Genomic DNA, 17,052 nt, shown 5'->3' with positions numbered 1-17,052 from the left:
TTTTGTCCCAGATGTCCACCTTGAGGACTGTCATGAGCAAACTTACATGCTAAATTTCTAAACTGGGTAGGCAAGACCACTAGATGATCACTTTTAAGAGATCCTAGTTTCTTTTTCAGTAAGTCCTTCTCCCAATAGTAAGAGCTGTCACTTTTAAGGGCTTCTTCTCCCAACACAGCAAGCTTCCTGAGGTCACTTAAGGAGGGGTCTATTTGGAGTTCTCTTACTAGATCCTCCTTCGAGAATAAATCTATTTCGGAAACCACCGACTTAGGAACTGGTATCGGTTCTGGGTGGATTGTTGGCTCTACACTCGAGCTTTCGTTGAATATGTCTCTTACTCCTACGTCGACGTCGTCCATGACTTCCTCCGATACCAACTGAGAACGCGACTGTTTGGTCATCGCCCGGGTTACTACGCTCAGAGGAAAGAGGGTAGGTTCCGTTCGTCGGGCTTCGATGACGTAATTTTCCTCGGTTGGATTTTCCATAACTATGGGCTCTTTCCATATTCCTTCTTCCGCTAAGTCGTTCCCAATCAATAGGTCTACGTCTTTTATGGGGAAGTTAGTTGGAGACACTCCGATTGACGTCCAGCCTGTAAAAATAGGAGTTTCAACATATAACTTGTACAGGGGTACTCGCGTAGTGGAGCCACCATAAGCTTCCAACAGAGCGTCGAAACCCGTATATGATCTGGCGGGGAATGATAACAGTCCTTCTCTTAATAATGTTAAGTAGGACCCCGTATCCCTAAAGGAATTTACTTGCAACAACTGGCTATCGGTAATTCCTACTTTGCTTTTGGAAAAGTAAGGACTCATAGCTCTTGACAAGTTTGACGATGATACCCATATTCTGCTTAGTCAACTAGGAGGATCTGTTCTTTTCCCTTGGGACAGAGCGTCTACTCTTGGCTCGGACTTCCTTGGATGAGTCGTAGAGGATATGATTTGTGTGGGCAATCTATAGGATGGACTCCTTCCCTGGTCCCTATCACGCTTAAAGCATTGTGATTTGAAATGTCCCAGCTTCGAACAGTACGAACATTTAATTTTTTCCCATGACCTATCTGGTCTATAGGATGGGCTCGATTGAATTTGGTGTTTTACTTCTGGTTTACTTGTTACACGGGAGTGAACGGGTTGGGTAGGTCGCTTACCGAAAGGCTTCGCAGGTTCGGGTCTCGTTGCTGGTTTGATAACCTGGCTGCTTTCATATTGTACCAACCTCTGGGAAATCTCGAAGTTGTCTGCCAGCGCGGCAGTCTCTAACAACGTCGTTTGCGGATGGCCAACAAGATACTGGCGAACTCCCTCTGGAAAATTTGCATACAAATCTTCTAGTAACATTAATTGTGATAGATCTTTTAAAGTCGTGACCCGAGAAGCTCGACACCAATGTTCAAACGCCACTGCTTTCCCTCGGGCAAAATCTAAATAAGTTTGTCCTGTTTGCCGTTTCATGGAACGAAAAGCTATTTGGTAACTAATAGGGAGCATGTCATATGCTTCTAAAATAGTTCTCTTTACTACGTCGTACTGGACATAAAACTCATATGGTAAGGAGGCGACACAAGACTGCGCCTTTCCATATAGAGATGTGTGCAGCAATGTGGCCCATTTGTCTTTGGGCCAGCCCATTGAACGTGCCTGATTCTCAAAAATTTAAAAAAATTCATCTAAGTCTGTTTCGTTAAACTTAGGTACCATTAGAGCTGCTTTATGCAAGTCAAACCCGGTTACCGTGCTCTTCACGTCTCTTTCTTCGGGAACTCCCTTCTGCTTTGTTTCAGAACGAAACCTTTCACGCCTAAATTCTTCCTCGTTTAGACGTCTTCTAGCTTCGATTTGAGAGTTTTGTAATAGTAATATGCGTTCTATTCTCTCTAGTTGTTCGGACGTGAAATTCCCAAGAGGTAATGACACCGAAGGGAATTCGGGCGTCTTCTCCGGAAGTATTTTTGGACGAGCACCAGTCCTAAAATTATCCCCGTCATTTGACTGAGGGTTCGTTCCAACCACCGATACATACTCCGGGGAAATGAACGGGGAAGAGCTTTGAGACTGGACTGAGTAGTAAGGCCTTGTAAACCCTGGCTCAACTTCATTATTTAAGGCAGTTCCCGTCCGTGGGATTTCTACTTCCTCGAACTGAGAAATTAAACTATCTTCCAAATCTAATTCTGGCATTGCTTGGGATTTCGGAAATAATCTATCCTTAATTAGGGACCTAAGAGTCTCTGCGCTATGGTATCTATTATAAGGTATATCTAACTGTCTAGCTATTTGCCAACACGTCTGTAATTTTAAAGTGTCAAGAGTAGCCTCTGTTAATTCATCTAATAATGACTTAATTTCTGGATCCATTTTCTTAATTCTCGCAAGGGAGCTTAATTTTAATGCAAAACAAATATGTACTTCAGGGTAAGTAGCTCCCGGACAGACAACCCATTTGTTACGACTTAATCTTCACCGTAACAATAGGGGCACAAATAACTCCATTTTTTTTGTTAGTTTTATTTTATTACCAATCATTTAGCTTCATTGGTATTTGGTTAGTGAATTAAAATAACCACAAGCAATTATAAATGAAACACTATACAGCAAGAAACCCGATCTTACGTTCAAATTCTCATTAACAGAGTTTGATACAATAATTTCAATTAATAATCTACTCTTTTAGAAAGGTCTAGGGTAACGAAATAGTTATCTTTCATAAATGACGTGAATTACCAGACTAATGGCAAAGGCAAGACTTGGTATAAAGTTTTAGTTTAAGCTAGGAGCTTTGGGTTGAAGACCCGTACCGAGTCAGAGCTAGGAGCTGACTGACTCACTCAACTACTTCATAGTATGACTTCAGCTCTGCCAGAAGGCGACGCGTGGCGTCAATTCTAGAACCACCAATTGGTCACTACAGTAGTGGTTACACATTCGTAATACCTAACCTAATAATAATATAATATAATATTATAGTTATAATAATCATGGGGAAAGATATAATATAATACAATATAATACAAAGAGAGTACTTTTGATGATTCATACTGTACCCGATAATAATATATAGTCGAACCTGCTTTATCTAGCTAGTAATAAAGTGGTTCGCGATATATTATTACAGAACTTATTTTAACCAGGCCTTTTATTTTTGTATATAATGGAGTGAAGTAGGGGCGCATAACACTGTGTTGTTGATGCTGTGTCTTTAATGGTGACATACTGATACCTATTAGTAAGGTAAGATTTGAAATATGCAAGCGCATGACCTCTTATACCTTTTATCATGTATTCTATTCTTAGTAGAGTAGTAATTGTGCATGTCTTCTTCAGTTTGTGAGCATTAAAATTAATATTTCATGTGGTAAAATTTTTTTTTTCATACTTTGGGGTTTCAGGAACGGATTAATTTGATTTCCATTATTTCTTATGGGGAAAATTAATTTGGCTAACGATAATTTCGGCTTACAATGAGCTCTGAGGAACGGATTAATATCGTAAGGTGGAGGTCCACTGTATTTTTGTGTGGTTTTTATGGTTGTATTCTCATTTTTTTGGTCTCATTTGATAGAATGGAAGATATATTACAGAAATAGACATGATTTTGATTGGTTTCACAGTGAAAAGTACCTTGAAATGGAGCTCAAAGTAGCGGAAATGTTCAAGAGTAAACATATAACGTCACTGTCCAATATGTGTCCAAGTGGCCAGTCTAATACGCAGTCACGAATGGATTGACATTATTTATACAACTATTACAATAATGCAGTAGTCTGCCCAACAGTAAATCTTCTACATTTTGTATGAATAAAAATTCAAAATGGAAAGCAAGAGTAATATAAGAGGGGCCTGGAGACATGACTAATGAACATAGAAAATGTTATTTTAATGCCAGGAATGTCTGCATTGTTTATTCTGGACCAAATTTTGAAATTGGCATGTTTTGAAATTTGTGTGAAATTGGCCAGATTGCCAATTTCTGACCACTTTTTGATGAAATAGGTGAATGGGCAGTTTCTTGTACTCAGTTGACAGAATAGAAGTAAGTTTATTCAGGTATACACAAATACAGTTGTATAGATTATCATACATAGCAGCATATGTGTAGAGACCCTTGGATACCCCAAAATAGTCAAAGTGACTTATTTCCATTGGGGTCCTTGAAGACTATAGTGTAGTCGATGGGTTTTAACGCATAATGAACCAGCTAGCTGTTTTGTATGACAAAACAGAAACAGGAACAGATCTTGCAAGATCTGTTCTTGTTGCACTGAAGCGAAGGTTCAGTGCAACGCTTGTATATGCCTTGCTGAATTTAAACATCACTACAGAACGAATACTAGCAAAATAGCTATGAGTTTGGTAGACTGGAACAATGGAATGGGTGAAAAATAGGGCATAAATTGAATGAAATCGCCGATGCATAAATATCACTGTTGGGTTAAGTGTATTCTAACCTGACTACTCTGTAATCTGGCACAGTCGCTAATCCGGCACCCTACAGGTCCCAGTGATGCTGGGCAAGTGATGGCCGACCTGTACTATGTAAAGTAAACTCTCACTTAGCAAACAGGTTATGTTCTTATAAATCAACATGCACTGTAAATTCATGCTATAGGAAGTGAATAACATATGAGAAAATTAGGGTTACATTCCAAAAATCTTAAAGTTCAGCATCCTGCCACAATAATCACGCGATAATAGTTCACGTCTTCAGTATTCTACAATTTAAATTTAAGCTTTTGTTTCCAAAAGAAGTGTTCTGTTTCCATTAGGGTACACATCAGAGCTGAATTCATTTCCATTGCTAGCGCACATTTCCACTGCAGCTGGCAAGTAGGAGACCCATCGCTACACATCGGGCAACTCCATTTATTTTAGTAATGCAAGGGAGGGTGTGAGGGAGAATGAATTGATGCAAACAAACAGTCTCCCCTTTTCCTTGTTTTCTTTGCCCCATCTTGTCGCTGGATATTTATCAAAGTGCAGGTGATGCTGGTGAGTCTAAAAAAAAATTAAGCATGAAACTTGATTATTAAGGTAGTCATGTTGTTAACCCTTTGACTGTTTCGGCCGTACGTATATGTCTTGCGAGCCAGTGTTTTGGACGAATATATACTCAATTCTAGCGGCTTCAAATCAAGCAGGAGAAAGCTGGTAAGCCCACATGTGAGAGAATGGGTCTGTGTGATCAGTGTGCACTGTATAAAAAAAATCCTGCAGTACGCAGTGCATAATGAGAGAAAAAAAACTCCGACTCTGTTTTTGGATTAAAACGCTGACTTTGAGGTGAATTTTCCTATAGTATTTATGGTTGTATTCTCGTTTTCTTGGTCTCATTTGATAGAATGTAAAACACATTACAGAAATATGTAGTGGAACTGTTTGATTTTTACCAATGTTCAAGAGTAAGCAAATCACACCACACGTCCAATACACATCACCTGGGGAGTCTAATATTCTTTCACTAGTGCACTGATGTTATTTATATCATTTTTACAATAGTGCAGTAGTCTGCATAACAGTACATCTTCTATTTTTTGTGTTTACCTGGAGTTTACCTGGAGAGAGTTCCGGGGGTCAACGCCCCCTCGGCCCGGTCTGTGACCAGGCCTCCTGTGTGAATAAAGAATCAAAATAGAAAGCAAGAGTAATATAAGAGGGGCCTGGAGATGTGACTGATGAACAGAGGATATGTTATTTTAGTGCCAAGAATGTCTGCATTGTTTATTCTGGATCCTATTTTGAAATTGGCATCTTTTTTAAATTGCAAGAAATTGGCCAAATTGCCAATTTCTGACCACTTTACTGGGTAGTTGAAATTGGTAAATGGGCAGTTTCTTGTACTCAGTTGATAGAAAAAATGGAGTTCTAAAGAGATACCTATGAGTTTGGTCGACTGGAACAATGGAATTGGCTGAAAATAGGGCTCAAAGTTGGCGAAATCGCCGATGTGTATACATCGCTGAGATCGCTATCTTCATGGGAGCGTAATTCCGTAAGTTTTCGATCAAATTTTGTACTTTTGGTGTCATTACTATCAGGAAAAGATTCTCTATCACTTCATATGAAAGATTTTTTTTTTTTTTTTTTTTTTTTTTTTTTTTTTTTTTTTTTTTTTTTTTTTTTTTTTTTTTCCCAAAAAAAATTTTTGACACCAGGAGACACTTCAGGATTTAGGGTTGTGACAGTCAAAGGGTTAAATTAGGCAGTGGGGGGATGGTAAGTGGGGGGGGGAAGAAAGAGTTTCATATATTTACTGAACCATAAAGCTAACTAACTTCAGGTTAAGTTCATTGTATGAGTCAGGTTGACCATGCAGTACTGACTGACCCTTGCGAGTTTAGTGCTTTCCATAACCTAATTTAACTTTAGAGTAGTCTTACACAGACTGTCCATGTTTACATAGTTTCTTGCTAAATTAGACTGCCAGCAGTAATTTTAGGCAATAGCATCTAATTCATTATGTGATACACTTGAAAGTTTCTTTTCTTGTTTATAATGTCTGATTTGCAGGTGTTACCACATACCTTGATAACATGAATAACATATCTCAAAATAAGTAGCCTGCATGGAATTTATCTCCTACAGAAATTCATCCTTCGTGGAAGTCATTACGGAGAGGTGGCAGCTCATCTCTTTGGTGTAGTTAGCGGTCAAATTCAGAGTCAGCAAGAGTTCGAGAAGGTCACTTACCAGATTACCAATGTGAAAAATTTGGTGTGTGTAATATATAAATTATTTTTATTTTTGATTTTTAGCTAGCAATTTATGCAGTATCAAAATTTATCATTATCTAATATTTCTCTTTTTTTAAAAAGTATTGTAGCATTTTGATGTTTCAGAATCAAATGTCTGATTTGAAGGTAAAGATATAAAATAGTGTGTACGAATATAGATTCATATTTGTAGGTAAAGATATGATAAAAAGAATGGTAGGGTATAGATTCATATTTGTAAGTGAAGATATGATAAAAGGGATGCAGTATTTAAATTGATCAAATTTACCTGAGAATAAAAATTTAGTTTTTCCTGTCAGCGTGTGGACAGTCAAGAGAGCTGCGTGCTAGCAGTGGGTCACAGTTATGCTTACAACATTAATAACATGAAGAAGTCTGGAGTCTACCTTGAGGACTGGCCAGCTTATGAATCTATTGTTCATGACCTAGGTAAGTCCCAATACTGATTGTGCTATATACTAAGAATATAAACTACAATTAATTTTTCAGCCAATCTGCAATTTGATAAGAGCTTCTGTAATAAAGTATCAGTTGAGTTCATTATTTTGACATCTTTTATTTGGATGGCTTTTTCCATTTTATGTTTAAAGGATACTATTTTTGATTATACAGCAGTACATGAATATTATGCAGTTCTTATATTTTATAAATGCTGCTGTACTATAATTGTGTTTTGTTTTTTATTTTCATAGTGCATCAGATGCTGAGCGAGAGCAGCCCTATTCAGAATGCTTTAGTGATAGCAATAGGAGAGATGGCCAGACAGAGCACTCTGCCTTTACCAGGTGTTGCTGAAGTGGACACCAAACAACTCTCATCTCTTGCCTTGGTCAATGCTCTTATTAAGATATTTAACAACAAGAAACTTCCATCTAAGGTATTCGGGCAATGCAACATAATGTAAAAATGAGCACCTAAAGCATATTGTGAACAGTATTATAGCTGAAGACTTTCTTTGGATTATTAACCTCAGAGGATTAATAACCAATGATAACCCAAGAAAATCAATCAGTATATGTTATTTCCACTGGGGTCCTCTAGAATGTGACTTGCAACAGATACCTCATTACTACTAGGTGAACCTGGGCTTCAGGCTTAAGAAGACTTATCTATGCCATGCCTGGGATTTGAGCTATACATACCATGAATCATTGTAAAGAGATACATCATAAGAACACAAACCTGTTTTAAGATGGTGGGAATGCCACCAATCTAACCCAAGTTTGTGTACAGGTCTTCCTCAACATTCCCGAGGGTTAAGGGATCAGGAACCTCACAAATGTTGAAAAGTCACGAATGCTTGGTGCCCTAACCTATTGAACCATGAACAATCATAAAATACATGAAAACATCATAAAACATTGTACTATATACATACATGTTATAGTTTAATAACAAGTATGTTATTAAATACCACTGCCTCAACCATTGCCTCTACCATTGCCTCAGCCACTGCCTCTACCACTGCCTCTACCACTGCCTCAACCACTGCAGCACACTGCCTCATATTTTTGTACAATTTCTTTCTTCAGTTCTATCGTGTTTCTCAATTTGTTTACCACTAGCAAGTTTCTTTGGGCTCATGGTTAATTATGTAGCAAGTGCACTCAATCTACAAGCACCAAACACAGTGAATTATTGTGAAATGTTTGGATGAGCGCAGAGGCTAATGCTCACTACAACATAAACAAAGCCACACTGACTCACAGTGCCTCAACCACTGCCTCCACCACTGCTTCAACCCTTGTATTTTTTTACAATTTCCTTCTTCAGTTCTATCGTATTATGTATTATTTTTTTTTTTCAATAAGTCGGCCGTCTCCGACCGAGGCAGGATGACTCAAAAAGAAAATATTTTCATCATCATTCAACACTTTCACCTCACTCACACATAATCACAGTTTTTGCAGAGGTGCCCAGAATACAACAGTTTAGATTTTTTTTTTTTTTTTTTTTTTCTCTCTCTCTCTCTCTCTTCAACAAGTTGGCCGTCTCCCACCGAGGCAGGGTGACCCAAAAAAGAAAGAAAATCCCCAAAAAGAAAATACTTTCATCATCATTCAACACTTTCACCACACTCACACATTATCACTGTTTTTGCAGAGGTGCTCAGAATACAACAGTTTAGAAGCATATACGTATAAAGATACACAACATATCCCTCCAAACTGCCAATATCCCAAACCCCTCCTTTAACCCTTTGACTGTTTCAGGCCCCTCTCTGAAACTGTCATTCTATGTCGCTCAATTTTTGAAAAAAAAAATTATTTTTTCTTATGAAATGATAGAGAATCTTTTCCCGATGGTAATGACACCAAAAGTTCGAAATTTGGTTGAAAACTCATGGAATTATGCTCCCGCGAAGTTAGCGGTCTCGGCGACATATGCGTATCGGCGATTTCGCCAAATTTGAGCCCTATTTTCAGCCAATTCCATTGTTCCAGTTGATCAAACTCATAGCTATTTCTTTAGAACTCCATTTTATCTATCAGCTGAGTACAAGAAACCTCCCATTTACTAATTTGGACTACCCAATATGGTGGTCAGAAATTGGCAATTTGGCCAATTTCACACAAACTAAAAAAGATGTCAATTTCAAAATAGGGTCCAGAATAAACAAGGTAGACATTCGTGGCACTAAAATAACATATGCTCTGTTCATTAGTCACATCTCTAGGCCCTTCTTATATTATTATTGCTTTCTATTTTGATTTTTTATTCATACAAAAAAATACAAAATTTACTGTTATGCAGACTACTGCATTATTGTAAAAATGGTATAAATAATATCAGTGTGCTAGTAAAAGAATATTAGACTCCTCAGTTGACGTGTATTGGACGTGTGGTGTGATTTATTTACTCCTGAACATTGGTAAAAATCAAACATTTCCGCTACTTTGAGCTCAGTTTCAAAGTCGTTTTCATCGTCAAAGTAATGAAAATCATCTCTATTTCTGTAATATGTTTTCCATTTTATCACCTAAGACCATGAAAATGCGAATACAACGATAAATACTATACGAAAATACACCTCAAAGTCAGCGTTTTATTCCAAAAAAACGATCAGTTTTTTTTTCTCATTACGCAATGTGTGCTGCAGGATTTTTTTTATGTGGTGCACACTGACCACACAGACCCATTCTCTCAAATGTGGGCCTACCAGCTTTCTCCCGCTTGATTTGAAGCCGCTAGAATTATTGAGTATATATACGTCAGAAACATTGGCTCGTAAGACGTATTTATACGTCGAAAACAGTCAAAGGGTTAAAGTGCAGGCATTGTACTTCCCATTTCCAGGACTCAAGTCCGACTATATGAAAATAACCGGTTTCCCTGAATCCCTTCACTAAATATTACCCTGCTCACACTCCAACAGATCGTCAGGTCCCAAGTATCATTCGTCTCCATTCACTCCTATCTAACACACACGCACGCTTGCTGGAAGTCCAAGCCCCTTGCCCACAAAACCTCCTTTACCCCCTCTCTCCAACCCTTTCGAGGACGACCCCTACCCCTCCTTCCTTCCCCTATAGATTTATATACTTTCCATGTCATTCTACTTTGATCCATTCTCTCTAAATGACCAAACTGCCTCAACAACCCCTCTTCTGCCCTCTGACTAATGCTTTTATTAACTCCACACCTTCTCCTAATTTCCACACTCCGAATTTTCTGCATAATATTTACACCACACATTGCCCTTAGACAGGACATCTCCACTGCCTCCAACCGTCTCCTCGCTGCTGCATTTACCACCCAAGCTTCACATCCATATAAGAGTGTTGGTACCACTATACTTTCATACGTTCCCTTCTTTGCCTCCATAGATAACGTTTTTTGACTCCACATATACCTCATATATATGTATAAAAATACACAATATATCCCTCCAAACTGCCAATATCCCAAACCCCTTCTTTAGAGTGCAGGCATTGTACTTCCCATTTCCAGGACTCAAGCTGGTTATATAAAATAACCGGTTTCCCTGAATCCCTTCACTAAATATTACCCTGCTCACATTCCAACAGCTCGTCAGGTCCCAAATACTATTTGTCTCCATTCACTTCTATCTAACATGCTCACACACGCTTGCTGGAAGTCCAAACCCCTCGCCCACAAAACCTCCTTTACCCCCTCTCTCCAACCTTTTCAAGGATGTCCCCTACCCCGCCTACCTTCCCCTACCAATTTATGCGCTCTCCATGTCATTCTACTTTGATCCATTCTCTCTAAATGACCAAACCACCTCAACAAACTCTTCAGCCCTCTGAATAATACTTTTATAAATCCTCAGCTTCTCCTAATTTCTTTTTCTTCTTTCAACGTACCAGCCGTATCCCACTGAGGTGGGGTGGCCCAAAAGAAAAAACTGAAGTTTCTCCTTTTAAATTTAGTAATATATACAGGAGAAGAGGTTACTAGCCCCTTGCTCCCGGCATTTTAGTCGCCTCTTACAACACGCATGGCTTACAGAGGAAGAATTCTGTTCCACTTCCCCATGGAGATAAGAGGAAATAAACAAGAACAAGAATTAGAAAGAAAATAGAAGAAAACCCAGAGGGGTGTGTATATATATGCTTGTACATGTATGTTTAGTGTGACCTAAGTGTAAGTAGAAGTAGCAAGACTTGCCTGTACTCTTGCATATTTATGAGACAGACAAAAGACACCAGCAATCCTACCATCATGTAAAACAATTACAGGCTTTCGTTTTACACTCACTTGGCAGGACGGTAGTACCTCCCTGGGCGGTTGCTGTCTACCAACCTACTACCTAATTTCCACACTCCGAATTTTCTGCATAATATTTACACCACACATTGCCCTTAGACAGGACATCTCCACTGCCTCCAACTGCCTCCTCGCTGCAGCATTTACAACCCAAGCTTCACACCCATATAAGAGTGTTGGTACTACTATACTTTCATACATTCCCTTCTTTGCCTCCATAGATAACATTTTTTGCCTCCACAGATACCTCAATGCACCACTCACCTTTTTTCCTTCACCAATTCTATGATTAACCTCATCCTTCATAAATCCATCCGCTGACATGTCAGCTCCCAAATATCTGAAAACATTCACTTCTTCCATACTCCTCCTCCCCAATTTGATATCCAATTTTTCTTTATCTAAATCATTTGATACTCTCATCACCTTACTCTTTTCTATGTTCACTTTCAACTTTCTACCTTTACACACACTCCCAAATTCGTCTATTAACCTTTGCAATTTTTCTTTAGAATCTCCCATAAGCACAGTATCATCAGCAAAAAGTAACTGTGTCACTTCCCATTTTGTATTTAATTCCCCATAATTTAATCCCACCCCTCTCCCGAACACCCTAGCATTTACTTCTTTTACAACCCCATCTATAAGTACAGTGGACCCCCGGTTAACGATATTTTTTCACTCCAGAAGTATGTTCAGGTGCCAGTACTGACCGAATTTGTTCCCATAAGGAATATTGTGAAGTAGATTAGTCCATTTCAGACCCCCAAACATACATGTACAAACGCACTTACATAAATACACTTACATAATTGGTCGCATTCGGAGGTAATCGTTATGCGGGGGTCCACTGTACAGTGGACCCCCGGTTAACGATTTTAATCCGTGCAAGAGGGCTCATCGTTATGCGAAATAATCGTTATGCGAATGAATTTTCCCCATAAGAAATAATGGAAATAAAATTAATCCGTGCAAGACGCCCAAAAGTATGAAAAAATTTTTTTTTTACCACATGAAATGTTAATTTTAATACACACAAACTGAAAAAGGCATGCACAATTACATGACACTTACTTTTATTGAAGATCTGGTGATGATTGATGGGATGGGAGGAGGGGAGAGCATTATCTTCTTACTGTTTAGAAGGGGAATCCCCTTCCATTAGGACTTGAGGTAGCAAGTCCTTTTCTGGGGTTACTTCCCTTCTTCTTTTAATGCCACTAGGACCAGCTTGAGAGTCACTGGACCTCTGTCGCACAACAAATCTGTCCATAGAGCTCTGTACCTCCCGTTCCTTCAAGACTTTCCTAAAATGGGCCATAACATTGTCATTGAAATAGTCACAAGCACGGCTTGCAACAGCTGTGTCAGGGTGATTTTCATCTATAAAGGTTTGCAGTTCAACCCACTCTGCACACATTTCCTTAATCTTTGAAGTAGGCACAATGGATTCCACAACTGGCATAGGCTTCTCAGGGTTAGCCCCAAACCCTTCAAAATCTTTCTTAATTTCCATACTAATTCTCACCCTTTTTACCACAGGGTTGGCACTAGAAGCTTTCTTGGGGCCCATGGTCACTTATTTTCCAGAAACAGCACCGAAAATACTGTAATAATACGAAATATTCCGAGTGTATGCTTGGATGTTACCGCGGAGGCTGGCTGGTAAACAATGGGACGGAGCGGCACATGTGAGGCTGGCTGAGGGCACATTGGACGCGTCTCGGACGAAAATCGGTATGCGGGTTTTTAATCGGTATGCGCGGCAAAAATTTTGCGATAAAAGTAATCGTTATGCGGAAAAATCGCTATGCGATGCCATCGTTATGCGGGGGTCCACTGTATATTAAACAACCATGGTGACATTGCAAATCCCTGTCTAAGACCTACTTTTACTACGAAGTAGTCTCCCTCTCTTCTACACACCCTAACCTGATCCTCACTATCCTCATAAAAACTCTTTACAGCATTTAGTAACTTACCACCTATTCCATATACAGTGGACCCCGCTTAACGATCACCTCCCAATGCGACCAGTTATGTAAGTGTATTTATGTAAGTGCGTTTGTACATGTATGTTTGGGGGTCTGAAATGGACTAATCTACTTCACAATATTCCTTATGGGAACAATTTCGGTCAGTACTGGCACCTGAACATACTTCTGGAATGAAAAAATATCGTTAACCGGGGTCCACTGTACAGTGGAGCCTCAAAAATCGAACTGCTCCCAACACGACCAATTATGTAAGTGTATTTTTGTAAGTGCTTTTATAAGTGTATTTTTGAGGGTTTGAAATGGACTAATCTAATTTACATTATTCCTGATGAGAATAAATTCATTTGGTAAAGGCACTCGAACAGCCTTCTGGACCGAAGAAAGTTCGATATTTGAGGTTCCACTGTACTTGCAACATCTGCCACATTGCTTCCCTATCCACTCTATCATATACCTTTTCTAAATCCATAAATGCAGTAAAAACTTCCCTACCTTTATCTAAATACTGCTCACATATATGCTTCAATGTAAACACTTGATCTACACATCCCCTACCCACTCTGAAACCTCCTTGCTCATCCGCAATTCTACATTCTGTCTTGCCTCTAATTCTTTCAATAAGAACCCTACCGTACACTTTTCCTGGTATACTCAGTAAACTTCTCTCTCTCTCTCAACACATCGGCCGTATCCCACCGAGGCGGGGTGGCCCAAAAGGAAAAACGAAAGTTTCTCCTTTTACATTTAGTAATATATACAGGAGAAGGGGTTACTAGCCCTGTGCTCCTGGCATTTTTGTTGCCTCTTACAACACGCATGGCTTACGGAGGAAGAATTCTGTTCCACTTCCCCATGGAGATAAGAGGAAATAAACAAGAACAAGAAATAGAAAGAAAATAGAAGATAACCCAGAGGGGTGTGTATATATGTGCTTGTACATGTATGTGTAGTGTGACCTAAGTGTAAGTAGAAGTAGCAAGATGTACCTGAAATCTTGCATATTCATGAGACAAAAAAGGACACCAGCAATCATACCATCATGTAAAACAATTACAGGCTTTCGTTTTACACTCACTTGGCAGGACGGTAGTACCTCCCTGGGCGGTTGCTGTCTACCAACCTACTACCTATAACTCAGTAAACTTATTCCTCTATTAATTCCTCCTCTATAATTTTCTATAATTTTTCTTTTTGGGGATTTTCTTTCTTTTTGGGTCACCCTGCCTTGGTGGGATTCGGCCAACTTGTTAAAAAAAAATTTTTTTTTACAATCTCTTTTGTCCCCCTTCCCTTTATATAAAGGGACTATACACGCGCTCTGCCAATCCCTAGGTATCTTCCCCTCTTTCATACATTTTTTTTTTCAACAAGTCGGCCGTCTCCCACCGAGGCATTTATTAAACAAAAATACCAACCACTCCAACACTATATCCCCCCTGCTTTTAACATTTCTGTCATGATCCTGTCAGTTCCAGCTGCTTTATTACTATTATTTTTTTTTTTTTTCAACAAGTCGGCCGTCTCCCACCGAGGCAGGGTGACCCAAAAAAGAAAGAAAATCCTCAAAAAGAAAGTACTTTCATCATCATTCAACACTTTCACCTCACTCACACATTATCACTGTTTTTGCAGAGGTGCTCAGAATACAACAGTTTAGAAGCATATACATATAAAGATACACAACATATCCCTCCAAACTGCCAATATCCCAAACCAGTCCTTTAACCCCTTCAGGGTCCAAGGCCCAAATCTGAAGTGGTGTGCCCCAGTGTCCAAGAATTTTCAAAAAAAAAAATTGTTATTTTTTCTTATGAAATAGTAGAGAATCTTTTTGTGAAGGTAATAAAACAAAAAGTACGAAATTTGATGGAAAATTGACGAAATTATGCTCTCGCGAATTTTGATGTGTCAGCGATATTTACGAATCGGTGATTTTGCCGACTTTGACTCCCATTTTAGGCCAATTACATTATTCCAGTCAACCAAATTCTTAGCTATTTCACTAGTATTACTTCTCTTCTATCGATAGAGCACAAGAAATCGCCAAGTCAACTGTTTCAACTACAAATTAAAGTGATCGGAAATTGTTAATTTGGCCAATTTAACACAAAGGTCAAAATATTCCAATTTCAAAATAGGGTCCAGAATAAACAATGTAGGTATTCCTGGAACTAAACTAACATTTCTTCTGTTCATTAGTTACGTTTTGAGGCTTTACAAATAAATTCCATTTTGATTTTTTTTCACATAATGAATTTTTATTCACACCAAAAAATAGAAGACTTACTGTTATGCAATACTGTAATAATTGTATAAATATCATCACCATATTTGTGAATGCATATTAGACCCACCAGCTGGCGTGTATTAGACGTGTGAGGTCGTTTGTTTACTCTTGAATATCGGCAAAAATTTAACATTTCTGCTAATTTGAGCTCAGTTTCAAGCCATTTCCAGTGCTAAAACCAATCAAAATCATCTCTATTTCTATAATATGTCTTCCATTCTATCAAAGGAGACCAAGAAATCGCAAATAGAACTATAAAAAACATACGAAAAAACACTGCAAAGTCGCTATTTTAATCGAAAAATCATGATTTCAGTTTTTTTCTCTCATACACAGCGTGCTGCAGGATCTGTTTTATGTGGTGCATACATACCACATAGATGTATTCTCTCATATCTAGGCCCAAATGTACCACTCACAGTTTATCAGAGTGAGCTGAGCTCATGACGTAGATCTACGGTTTGGACCCTGAACGTAAAGCCGTAGATCTACGGGACGGACCCTCAAAGGGTTAAAGTGCAGGCATTGTACTTCCCATTTCCAGGACTCAAGTCCGACTATATGAAAATAACTGGTTTCCCTGAATCCCTTCACTAAATATTACCCTGCTCACACTCCAAGAGATCGTCAGATCCCAAGTACCATTCGTCTCCATTCACGCCTATCTAACACACTCAAACACGCTTGCTGGAAGTCCAAGCCCCTCGCCCACGAAACCTCCTTTACCCCCCTCTCCAACTCTTTCGAGGATGACCTCTACCTCGCCTTCCTTCCCCTATAGATTTATATGCTTTCCATGTCATTCTACTTTGATCCATTCTCTCTAAATGACCAAACCACCTCAACAGCCCCTCTTCAGCCCTCTGAATAATACTTATATTAACTCCACTCCTTTTCCTTATTTCCACACTTCGAATTTTCTGCATAATATTTACACCACACCCTTAGACAGGACATCTCCACTGCCTCCAACCGTCTCCTCGCTGCTGCATTTACCACCCAAGCTTCACATCCATATAAGAGTGTTTGTACTACTATACTTTCATACATTCCCTTTTTTACCTCCATAGATAATGTTTTTTGACTCCACATATACCTCAACGCACCACTCACCTTTTTTCCCTCATCAATTCTATGATTAACCTCATCCTTCATAAATCCATCCACCGACACGTCAACTCCCAAGTATCTGAAAACATTCACTTCTTCCATACTCCTCCTCCCCAATTTGATATCCAATTTTTCTTTATCTAAATCATTTGATACCCTCATCGCCTTACTCTTTTTTATGTTCA

The 17,052-nt window shown here is 38.9% G+C and overlaps 1 protein-coding gene across 1 annotated transcript in view; it reads left to right on the top strand.

Moving 5' to 3' along the window:
* Positions 1-17,052, top strand: part of LOC128685961 (proteasome adapter and scaffold protein ECM29) — a 136,689-nt gene that overhangs the window by 36,442 nt on the left and 83,195 nt on the right. The window contains exons 10-12 of the mRNA XM_070083283.1: positions 6,594-6,722; positions 7,042-7,171; positions 7,435-7,619. Coding sequence (XP_069939384.1) covers positions 6,594-6,722; positions 7,042-7,171; positions 7,435-7,619 — 444 coding nt within the window. The remainder of the gene's footprint in view (positions 1-6,593; positions 6,723-7,041; positions 7,172-7,434; positions 7,620-17,052) is intronic.

The sequence above is a fragment of the Cherax quadricarinatus genome, chromosome 9 (genome assembly GCF_038502225.1).
Source record: "Cherax quadricarinatus isolate ZL_2023a chromosome 9, ASM3850222v1, whole genome shotgun sequence".
Lineage (NCBI taxonomy): Eukaryota > Metazoa > Arthropoda > Malacostraca > Decapoda > Parastacidae > Cherax > Cherax quadricarinatus.
The sequence above is the reverse complement of the archived record's forward strand: the minus strand, read 5'-3'. Positions and strand labels throughout refer to the sequence as shown.